General features: G+C 50.1%; 1 protein-coding gene across 3 annotated transcripts in view; it reads left to right on the top strand.

Annotated features, from left to right (window-relative positions):
- ACAD10 (acyl-CoA dehydrogenase family member 10) overlaps positions 1 to 6,388 on the top strand; it is a 19,193-nt gene extending 12,805 nt beyond the window's left edge. For 2 of the 3 annotated variants that reach the window (XM_081123498.1, XM_081123496.1), the window contains exons 9-13: positions 826 to 1,007; positions 1,985 to 2,135; positions 3,200 to 3,345; positions 3,672 to 3,845; positions 5,340 to 6,387. In XM_081123498.1, coding sequence (XP_080979624.1) covers positions 826 to 1,007; positions 1,985 to 2,135; positions 3,200 to 3,345; positions 3,672 to 3,845; positions 5,340 to 5,548 — 862 coding nt within the window. In that variant the 3' untranslated portion in view covers positions 5,549 to 6,387. Of the gene's footprint in view, positions 1 to 825; positions 1,008 to 1,984; positions 2,136 to 3,199; positions 3,346 to 3,671; positions 3,846 to 5,339 lie in introns of all 3 variants that reach the window. The other variant, XM_081123497.1, reaches the window with a different exon arrangement.
- The last annotated feature ends 5,070 nt before the right edge of the window (positions 6,389 to 11,458 follow it).

Below are 11,458 nucleotides of genomic sequence, written 5' to 3'. Positions count from 1 at the left end.
AATAGTATAGCGAGCACCAGTTTACACTTCATCTAGATTAAACATTGTTAACATCTTGCCACATTTCCTTTATATATGTGTGTATACATAGGTGTGTACATGGATTGCGTATATAAAATCATTTTATATAAATAGTAATTATAAAATACTTTATATATTATAATTATATGTAACTATTTTACATGTAATTACTTTATAACTAAGTATATTTTATGTATATACCTAAAATAGTTTTAGCTGAACCTTTGAAGGAAGTTGCAGGCAGCATACATCCCCTAAAAGTGAAGACATTTTCTTTCATAACCACGGCGGCATTATTACACCTAAGATCATTAACTATAATTTAATAATATAACTTAATACCTAGCTCATGTCAGCTCAGGATGAAGTTATGATGGTAGAAGTTTCAAAACAATTTTTTAGAGTCGTAAACTTATTCCTAAAAATGACTGAAAACTGGCCCTTCACCATGGCACCTTAACCCTATAGTCCGGTATATGTGCCATCCATACCACTGGGTAATGACCAAACAACAATAATAAGAAGGGATATTTATCGAACCCTCATTAGAACAGACACATACGCCAGGCACTCCATATATATTCGCTCTCTTGAAGTATGGACAGGGCGGTGTGCGGGGACTGGCTTGGGAGGGAGTCCTTCTAACCCCTGTGCTCATGTGCAGTGGAACAAGGAACTGCCCAGTGCTCTGGGTCTGGATCCTTCCCCAGCACCCACAGCACACACAGGGTAGAAGGAGCAGTGCCACGACCAGCAGCCTCCACACTGTGAGCCACTGGAACACGCTGTCTGTGTCCCTCCCAGGGTCATCGGCGCGCCCTTCTACCTGATGGAGTACTGCCCAGGCCTCATCTACAAAGACCCCTCCCTGCCAGGCTTGCCGCCCAGCCAGAGGCGGGCCATATACGCTGCCATGAACAGAGTCTTGTGCAAAATTCATAGCGTGGACTTCAAGGCTGCAGGCCTAGAAGACTACGGGAAACACGGTGAGCACCGGGCCACTTGTCTTTCATGCTGAGTATTTCCTCACTGTGGCCTCTGCTTTCGGGATTTGCACGGTGTCAGGGTTAATGCGCCAAGCGGTTGCTGCCTGTGAGGTGGGTTTCTTAGCGTCCTGCTTGGAAATCCACTTCACTTGAATGGAGGTGTTGCTCACCTAGACGTTTTGTCCTAGGGTAGATCTCTCCGCGGACTACAGAATCTCTCTCCCCAGCAACTTTTGTCTCACTAAATGGTTTAAATCTTTTTTCTGATATTGGCCCAGGGTATTTAAGACACTTTCATGACCGTCTACAGAATTTAGCGTCAATACACTCATACAGAGGAAGCAAGGGAGGGAGGCTCAGAGAGGTTAAATCAGCTGGAGACCTTGACTGTGAGCTACGTTAACTCCACAATTCCAAAAGGAATTTCGGTGTCCAGTCCCAGGTGTAACTTGCAAGTTTCTCAGCTGTTGTATCTCTTGGGTTTCTTAGCAAACAGCTAAATAGTAATAGCAAACCCCCGGTGCTGGGAAGAGCTTCAGGGCTTTCTTTCTATGTTTCACCCTCCCGGCAACTCTGTGAGGACCATGCCATCGACAAGCATAAACCGAGGCACAGAGACAACGGCAGAGCTGGGACTCAGGTCCAGGCAGCCGGCCCCGCGCCCGTGCTCTTAGCCAATCACTGTTGTTTAGCCAAAGAGAGATTTCCTAAAAGCTCTCAGGGAGCTTGTAGGACCTCCAAGAAGGCCAGCGACCAGGCTCGGAGGCCACATGGCCGGGAGCGACGCCAGCCCACACCAACGGAGCCAAGACAAAGCAGCAGCGGCTGTCCCCGGGGCAGCAGGAGCATCCTGTGGGACATCCGTCAGACCACGGAGATGCTACAGACTGTTACAAAGGGTTTCACCGCCCAGGGTAATTTTTGAAACTGTAGAGGTTGTTGGGACGCGCATCATGCTCTAATTCTCTTTCGCTCAGGGGACGACATCCCACACCAGGTGCAGACCTGGATTCAGCAGTATCGAGCCTCGGAAACCAGCACCATCCCGGCCATGGAGAGGCTCATCGCATGGCTGCCGCTTCATCTCCCCAGGCAAGAGAAGATCGCGGTGGTGCATGGGAACTTCAGGTAGATGTGATGAGGGGTTAATGTTTACGTGTGAAAAGTGGTGGGAAGGGCATCTTAAGAGGAAATCAAGCATCTGCTCTTGGCCCAGTTTACAGCTGCGAATTAGTCCCTTTTCAAAGGATCTCCCTGTGCACGGCCTTGTGAGGCAGGGCTCTCAGCCTTGGCTCCACAGACACTTGGGACCAGATAATTCTTTATGCTGGGGCGCTATCCTGTGCAACTGAGGGGGTCAGTACCACACTTAGGCCTCAAGGTGCAAGGGTGTGCTCCAGTTACTCTTACTGCATAACCAGCTCCTCCAAAACTGCGTGGCTGTAAACTACAACAGCAGGTTTTCCGCTCACAAATCTGCAGTCTGGGGACAGGAGAGCTTGTTTCAACTGAGGTGGCTCTGAGGCTGGGGGCTGGAACCACCTGAAGGCTCACTCACAGGCCTGGCACTGGGGCAGAGGAGACATGAACAGCTAGACTCCTCGGGCCTCTCCCTCTGTCTGTGGTTTCCCACATGGTTTCTCCAGCACAGCAGCTTCTGGGTAGGAGAACTTCTTACATGGACGCTCAGGGCTCCAAAAGTGTGTGTTCTGAGAGAGAGGGCTGAGCGGGAGCTGATCACCTGTTCTGACCTAGTCTCAGTGTTACTCAGCATCACTCCCACCTGCATTGTATTTGTTAGAAGCAAGTCGCTTCAGGAGGCAAAGAATTAGACTCTTCCTTTTGTGGAAGGCATGTCAAAGAATTTACAGACCTGTTTTAAATCATCCCAGGGAAGGAGGGATTACCAGGGCCCAGAGAGGTTAGCTATGCAGAGAGGGCTACCTGACCAAGCTGTGGCCCTCGGTAGAGGAATGCAGCTGGCCCCTTCCAATCTCCTGCTGGGGGCCCCATTGGCTGAGCCCAGCTGAGCCAGAGGGCAAGGGAGGCGGTGGAAATGGCCACAGCTCCTGTAGCTCAGGCTCCAGAGGCGCAGAGGGGCCAGAAGAGTAAATGGAAAATGCCAAGCACAAAGTACGCCCTTGGCGATCCATCTTAGCTCCATCTCTCCATTCCTTCTGTGGCTTATTCAGGCTGGACAACCTGCTCTTCCATCCAGAGAAGAACGAGGTGCTGGCTGTCTTTGACTGGGAACTTTCTACCTTGGGCGATCCCCTTGCGGATGTGGCCTGCAGCTGCATGGCTCACTACCTGCCCTCCAGTTTTCCCACACTGCGAGGTAGGACCTGCTCGCGGGAGAGAGAGGGGTTGAGCCAGCTCTGTTCCCAAAGCACTGGGGCACACTCGGTGGATGGAGTTGGAGGCCCCTCACTCCTCTGACTGCCAATTTAGTCCCAAACTGTTACGAGCTGATTTGGGAACACCAGCTCTGTGCCTGGAGTGCAGCCATCTGAGGGAGGACGAACCCTGGAAATAAGGAGCTAACCCCTTTGAATTGGCTATGGAGCTGACTTCCAAGGGAGGAAGTGACTTTCAGAATTTAAATACTTATGGCTACAGAGGCGTGTGGGGTCACTGACGCCCGGGATGGCTCTGTCACCACAGGCTTGAGGGACTATGATTTGACTCAGCTGGGCATCCCTGGTGCAGAGGAGTATTTCAGGATGTACTGTCTTCACATGGGGATCTCTCCTGCTGAGAACTGGAACTTCTACATGGCCTTCTCCTTTTTCCGAGTGGCTGCCATCCTACAGGGAGTCTACAAGTGCTCACTCACAGGTAATGGGGTGGGTGACCTGGGAGAGCCAGCCTGAGGGTCCAAATCAGCTCTTTCCCCTGAAACCCACAAAAATTTTAAAGTAAAAACATATGATAAGAATTCAGTCATATAGAAGAATATAAAATTATTTTCCTTTCTTCACAGCAGCATTCCTCAAAGTTCAACACTGCTGTTAAGAGTTTCTTGGGCCACCCAGTTTTTTCTATATGTCTACCTTCTCTCACTTTCTCCAAGTTTTATAAAAATGTGATAATCCATTGAAGTGGCATGCACAATCTGAGTAATGAGGGAAAACGTAGCCCACTGTGCTCCTTGGCCCTCCTTGTGCATCAGCGACACAGGGAAGGGGGCTGTCTGGTTCCCGCGTGGCCCCCTAAGCCTCAGGTCCATACTTGTTGAGGTCCAGTGGTTTGCACTCTGCTATGTAGCAAATGGATCTGGTTCCTGATTTGTAAAGAATAGCACATCTTTAACACCAAGGCTGCATGAAAATGGCTCTTTTGAGAAGCTGGCCATGGCAGGAGCCAGAAAAAAAATAGGCCCCCCGTGAAGGTCCATAGAGAATCAGGGAAACAGTCTGTTCAGAGCATGGAAATGCTGAAAATAACCCAGGAGAGCGGGTAGAGAGGCCCACCACAAGGAGGCAGTATACACACACCAGCGGATGGGTCTGCGATGCCTTATGCCGAGTGACAGAAGCCTCCCTGAAAAGACCATGCACCCTGTGGTGTATTTGTGACATTCTGGAAGGACAAACTACAGGAACAGATATCAGTGTTGGCAGGGGCCGGGGAAGGGGTCGGGTACACAGGGACGCTGTGGAAGTTTGGGGATGATGGGAGTATTCTGTATCTTGATAACGGCGGCGGTTACCTGACCAAACTCGCAGAAATATACACTTCAGAAAGAGGGTGTATGTACATTATACCTTAGTTAAAAAAATTTTTTAACCCTTTTTGAAAATTCTTGATGAGCACATTAAAGAAAGCAAAAGAGATGGTAAGAGCATGACTAGAGGGGGTTCTGCGATGCTGGCGATGGTGTTGATCTATCACAACGGTGCCCAGAAACTGGCTCTCAATCCAACCACTGTGACACTGGGTAACCCAGGGTAGCCCAGGGCTTCCTGTAGCCCAGGCAGACAGCAGAAGTCATTTGGGGTGTTACCAATTTAGTTTCTTTAGGAAAAGAAGAGATAAAGAGCAGAAGACACACCAACTGAGGTTGACTTCTGGCTCCCAGGCTGCTAATGAAAGCTTGGGCACATTTCCTCCCTTCCCAAGACTCAAATATTTGTCTTAAAATGGGGATTAAAACAGTCAAATTGCTCCAGCAATCCAGTAAGCTATAATAACACACGTAAAGCACTTAATACCGTGTCTCATCCATGGCAAGCGCTCAGCAAATGGCAGTAGCTGCTAATATAACAATATTCTCGTGTGTTACTAGCAGCATTAGGGGCTTGGGAGTAACCACTGTTTTTCTTCGCTTAGGGCAAGCAAGCTCGGCGACTGCTGAACAAAGCGGGAAGCTTACTGAATTCATGTCTGACCTGGCTTGGGAGTTTGCCGTCAAAGAAGGGTTCCGGATTTTCAAAGAGACACCAGCCACAGTGCCGTTAAGGAGGTCCTACCACACGTGGGCTGGCCCACGGGCCCTGCCGAGCATCCCAGGAAGGAGGAGCTATATCCCCATTCCATAATCTTCCTCGGCTCATGTCGCAAAGGGAGCTCCGGTTATCTCCCCAGAGGGCCTGTCCCCATCGGTCAGGGAGCCGCGTCAGCAGCTAAAGCAGTTCATGGAACCATACGTGTACCCGGCTGAGCCAGAGCTGTGCGGTCACCAGGCCTCCATAGAAAGGGGGACCCCTTCCCTCCCACTGGTCAAAGAGCTCAAGGTAAAGCAGCCCTTCAAGAGTCAGCAAGACCTCATCAAAGTGGCAGATCTATTCCCTCCCCAGGCAGTGGTGAGACGGGGCGCTGAGCTGAATGGTCTTCGCTTTCCACCCCCCCCATTCCCTGCCTGTGGTGTATAACCCGGGGCAATGGGCTTATGCGGTTTTTGAATTCGGTAAATCTGAAACAGTGTCATATTAAATACATCCGTTAATAAAGCCTCTCTTTAAAGAATCCATTTGTCAAAGCTAAAGGGCTGAATCAGTCGTAAATTGTGCTCTCCTCATACGGCGACACCACTTTAGCTGAGAAACAGAAGTACCCACTTTTCTGTGTCAGGGTTAGTCTTGACTTGTCTTAGTTCTTAAGTACTCGAGGTCTTCAGGAGCACATACTGTGCCTATGATACAACCATCATCTGCTTTTTTAAAAAATAGCATTATTACTTTTTTCTAGTTACAAACCTATTGCAAAATTAACCAAAGCTCAGACGTAACAAAGTACATAACAGAAAGAACTCTCTAAAACTCTCCACCCTCTGAAATAATCAGTCTACAATTTGGTGTTAGGCTCCCAGCTCCTCTTTTCTATTGTATACCAACATGTGTTATTATTCTGTGTTGTAATGAAACTATCTATACATGCACATCTCCTGCTTGCTTATTTACTTAACTGTATATCCCCTCCCATGCCAGCACCTGGAGATTGACCTCCGAGGAGTTCTGCAGTGTGGGTGCACCGTGATTTGTCGCCCTCCCCTTGCCTGAGGGACACTGGGGGTTGGTACAAGCCACAGGAGCCAACTTGGGGTCAGTGAGGGAGCAAAGGCTGTTAGCAAGCTGCTAACATGGACAGGGAGGCAGAAGACCCAGCCTTAGAAGACAGTACATGCTGGTTCAGGGAATCTCCAGGCACCAGAGCAGGGTGGCTGAGGCTGTACCATGTGTCCTGGCCCGGTCCCTCTCAGGTGTGCTGGAGGATCCTCCAGTCTCCTGTCTGCATGAAGCGTGTCCTCAGGAGATGCGTCCTTGTACCATTAGTAATGCCCACTGTGATGGCAGGGGGCACCCGTGGGGTATCTGGGAAATGCAGACTTGGGGAGTGAGCTGACTGCTGCCGTCAGTGCCAGGACTGAGCTGTCCCAGGTCTCCTTGGGCTCATGGCCCCGGCCCACAGCCAGCCCGATGGTGCAGACTCACGTCATGATTTTTGGCACACACCTCATCTTTGGCTGTCCGCACTCTTCCCTCTAATCCCTTTCATTATTTTCCACAGGGGAGAATAAAACTAAAGCATGCGGCTGAGTGGGTATTAGGAGAGGGCCGGCGCTCACGAAGGCCTGTGTGAGTGCTTCCTCTTGAATGAAAAGAAGCAGGCTACAAAGCAGTGTGGAGAGTCTGGCTCCGTTTTTATAAAAAAAATGCATACAAAAAGTCTAGAAGGATAACCACTGTAAGTAACTAGATGATGGGATAGCAGGCTTTTCTAACTTTGTCCGAAAATTTATACTTTTTCTGCCATGAGATATATTATGTTTTATATATAATTTTTTTTAGTTAAAGCTAAACTAAAGAAACAGAAGCGATAAGGAATCCCTTATAAGCTTTTCTGATTGCTGGTGACTTTCAAAGATTAGAATGCCCTTTGCAGTAAGTTGCCCACCATGGGGCTCTGGCACCCAGACGTAAAGCTGGGCCTTAGCAGAGAGCGCCCGCCCCCCACCAGTGTGAGGTGCCCACGGTCAGCACCTAATTCCCAGAGTAGCCCTAGACCAGATGCTGGCTCAGATGGAAAGAACTGTTCCTGCCTGGCAGCCCAGAGGGGCTGAATCACTGGAGTCGAGGGAGTCCTGGAAGTAATCTGTGCAGCCATCGTGTTGACTGGCTCTGCAGTGCTCATGAATGCCGCCTAGGCCTGGATCTTCTTCCTGGAAACTGACTGTGGCTGGAGGGCTGGCAGACTGGCAGATGAGCTGCACACTCCTGCGCCCTCCCCCACCTCCTCTGCAGGGCACCAGCCCCATGCTCAAGCTGTCTCCTGTGTCCATAGGTGAAGTCCTGTGTGGGGGGCATAGACGCTGGGATGTCTGGTGGGGTAGGTCCCGAATGGGCCACCTTACCACTGCTCACATGACTGTCACCAAAGAACTGTGGCTGTCTGGTGTGTGAGGCCCCCTGTGACTTGCACACACCACCCGCTCCGCAGTCAGAACATATGGGGGGAGGGGAGGTGGCAGGCAATAGGCCATTACACCATAGAGAGCAGTGTCCTCGCTTACTCAAGGTCTGAGTTCTTCCAGAAATGGATGCCCCAGGAACCCAGGCAGCACGTGGAGACAAGCCCCCAGCTGTCAGGACCTCGTCTCATAATTCATGGGGATGTGGCCAACAGCTGCCCATTTCAGGTCAGACCAGACAGGCAGGGACTGTCCCCCTTGTCTGTTGCATTGCAGACTTGACCTCGTCAAGGGGACTGCTCTACCCAGGAGTGTGCCCACCTGCTTCAGCCAGAGCCACTTGCCTTCTGGGTACTGGAGAGCCTTGGGGGGCTTGTGAAAGGGCTACCCAGTTGTTCTTGCCCCAGTGGTCTGGGGAGGCAGGCCTCTCCAACCATAATGCTTGTTGCTCGTGAAAGGTCAAGTTCAAATCAAACCCCCAAACTAACTGCTATCACATCAGCCACACTGACAAAGAGCCTTCTGCAGAACCTGTCAAGGTTCCAGCCGCCTCAGTGCTTGCTTCAGGCCTCAGCGGGGGTGGGGACGAGCACGTTTTGGAAAGGAATGCCTTGGCCAGGGACCTGACATATCACATGACCCCCAGAAATTCTCTGGTGGCCTCTGGGGGCAACCCTGCCTAACCAGTTCACAAGCTAGTGCAGCTGCAGGGATGAAAACAGAAGCCGTGCTGGGGGCGACTGCACGTCTCCCTCAGAAATGCTGCTGCAAAGGTGGGAGGCACTCGGGCAGGGCGGCGAACGCTGCCTGAGGAAGGCAGAGTCACAGAGATGCGGCCTCCAGGAGCCCGCCAGGCCTCCAGCTCTGTTCAATTATTCCACTCGCCACTGTCAGCGCACCCCAGCTCCGGGCCTGGCGCTGTCCTCGGCCTTGGGGAATGCGCAGGAAACCAAAGCAGGTAAAGCTGCTGTTCTGGGATCTCAAGTGGGGCATGGTGGTGCGTGCCTGAGACTGTGGGGGCGGTGTGGTAGGCACTGCTGGGGGGTTGGGGAGCTGGGGCGCAGGAGGAGGCTCTTTCCAGAAGAGGCGTTTGAGCCAGACCTGCACAAGGACTTGCAAGGGTGCTCCAGAAGAGGGGGCAGCGAACGCAGAGGCCTGGGGAGTTGGGGAGTTGCCCCTGCGTGTGGGATGAGCAGAGAGTAGGAGCTGCCTGGTCACGTGGGGCCACGGGGACCCTGGTCAGGAGTTTGGTGCTGATTCTAAATGTGAGTTTAGGTAGTGGTTTGATGGGACTTCATTTGAGTTTTTAAAATATCCTCCGCTCTTCAAAGTTCACCAGGACAAAGAGGGAATAAGGGAGGATTGCAGCCAGTTCAAGGTTCCCTACCATTGCGGAGGGCTCCAAAAGAACCACCTGCGAAATTAAAAGAAAAAAAAGGAAGGGTGGGGCAGGGCCTTAAGAGGATCTGAACAAAGTATACCAAGATCCTTTACGCCTTCAGCAAACAGTAGGCATTACTGGCTGGAAGTGTGCTCCTCGGGGAGGGGGAGGGCGGCAGTGTGTGGCTGGGGGTGCGTGCTTGGGTGCGGATGATCTTGCCTGGCCGGTTTTACCCGTGGAGCACAGCATTGTGACACCATCCCTACGGTGGTTGGACCTGCCTCATTAGCCTGTCTTGGGGAAGGGAACAAAATGTGATCATAACATACTAATAATTTGTTTCTTCTCACAGCAGTATTCTGTCCCAAAGCAACTGAACACATTTTTATGCTGCTTTCTTGGCAAACAGGGGGCTAGACTGAGCCCTCCCCAGCAGTCCTGTGACAGTCACAGGACCACAGGGTCCCATCAAAGATGCCAACACTTGCCTGGCCCTTGGGGCTCAGCGGTCGAGTGTCGACCTAGGATCCAGGTCACGGTTCGATTCCCGGTCAGGGCACTTGCCTGGGTTGTGGGCTCAGTCCCCAGTGGGGGGTGATCAATGACTGTCTCATCATTGCTGTTTCTATCCCTCTCTCTCCCTCTCCCTTCCTCTCTCTGAAATCAATAAAAACATATTAAAAAAAAAAAAAAGATGCCAACTCTTTCACCCTTTCCTGCTCTCCCTCCGCCTCATTCCCAGTGTGTCAGACTGTGGTCTTGGCATCCGCAAGCTGCCTGTGCGCCCTGAGTCCTGATTTCAGACACTGTCAGAGAATTCCAGAATAATCCTAGAGGCGAAAAGAGACAATTCCAAGCTGCTCGCCTACGTGGGGCCTGTTCAGGCACGCTGGGAGTTGTGCTGAAAGGAGAGGCTCCATTGCTCTTCCAGTTCAGTCCTCTGTGGTTGCCCAGAGACGGCCCCTGTCCGTCACCACCCAGGCCTTCAGAGCTTCCTAGCGAGGCCTTGAGGACGCCCGGGCTGTCTGTGGTCAGAGCAAAATGTTGCACAGGCCCAAGGCTGAAGCACTGGCAGAGTCTCCGAGCCGCCTGCGTCTGTATCTGTACTGCTTGCCCTCTGTGGCGCCACGTGGCTACAGACTTAGTTTCTACCTCTCCTTACTCGGCTGCCCTCTAAGGATACTTTGCTTTTGTCAGCTCCACTCTTGGCAATGAGTCCATAGACAAGGGATAGTGGAAAACAAGAGAGAAAGTTGGACCTAGAGAAAAAGAGAGAGAAAAAACCAGAACAAAGACATCTGAAAGCAAGAAAACAGAAAGAATGGTGGGAGAGAGAAGCACCAACACAGACTGTCAGGGAGAAATGCGGGTTGAGAGTTAATTGTATTTAATGCTTTGGACAGACTGAGCCACATGTGCCACAATCATGAGGAAAAAATATTCTCAGGTGAGAATCAACAAGAACAACAAAAAGGATTGGCAAAAAAAAAAAAAAAAAAAGCCCACAAAACCCCCTGTAAAACAAAAGGCATAAACTAAGTAAAAAGATAAGTGAAGATTGGCAGAAAGTATTTGCATCATATATGACAGACCCAATGTTAATTGCCTTGATATGTATATAAAACACCTACAAATCAATTTTAAAAGAAACCAACAACCAGTCCAATAAATTTTAAAAAAATGAGCAACGGACACGAACAATTAGCTTGTAGCCGAGGAAGGACGCATGGCTTCATATCGGTAAAGGTGCTTAGGCTCACTCCTAAGAAGAGAAATGCTTCTTTTCACCTATCTGATTAGCAAAGCTGAAAAAAAAAAAGAATCTGATAAATTGTATCAGTGAAGGTGTGAGGGAACTCAGACATGACAGCGGGCGGAATGTAATTTCATCAAACCTCTATGAAGGGTAATATAATATTTCTATTTAAATTGTAAATAGCCTCTGACTTAGCAGTTTCATTTCTCAAGCAGTTCTATGGATTTCTCAAGAATGTCAAGGACATACATTTCAGAGTTGTTTGTATTGGCAGAAGATTGGAAACAACCTAAATGTCCATCCACAGGAAATTCATTAAATAAAAATGATACATGTATCCCATGGCATTCTATGTAGCCGTTAAAGGAACTGGGCCACTCCCTGAGCGCTGTTACAGAGCTATC

The sequence above is a fragment of the Miniopterus schreibersii genome, assembly GCF_964146895.1.
Source record: "Miniopterus schreibersii genome assembly, chromosome: 20".
Taxonomy (NCBI): Eukaryota; Metazoa; Chordata; class Mammalia; order Chiroptera; family Miniopteridae; genus Miniopterus; species Miniopterus schreibersii.
This window is presented reverse-complemented; position numbering and strand designations above follow the sequence as displayed.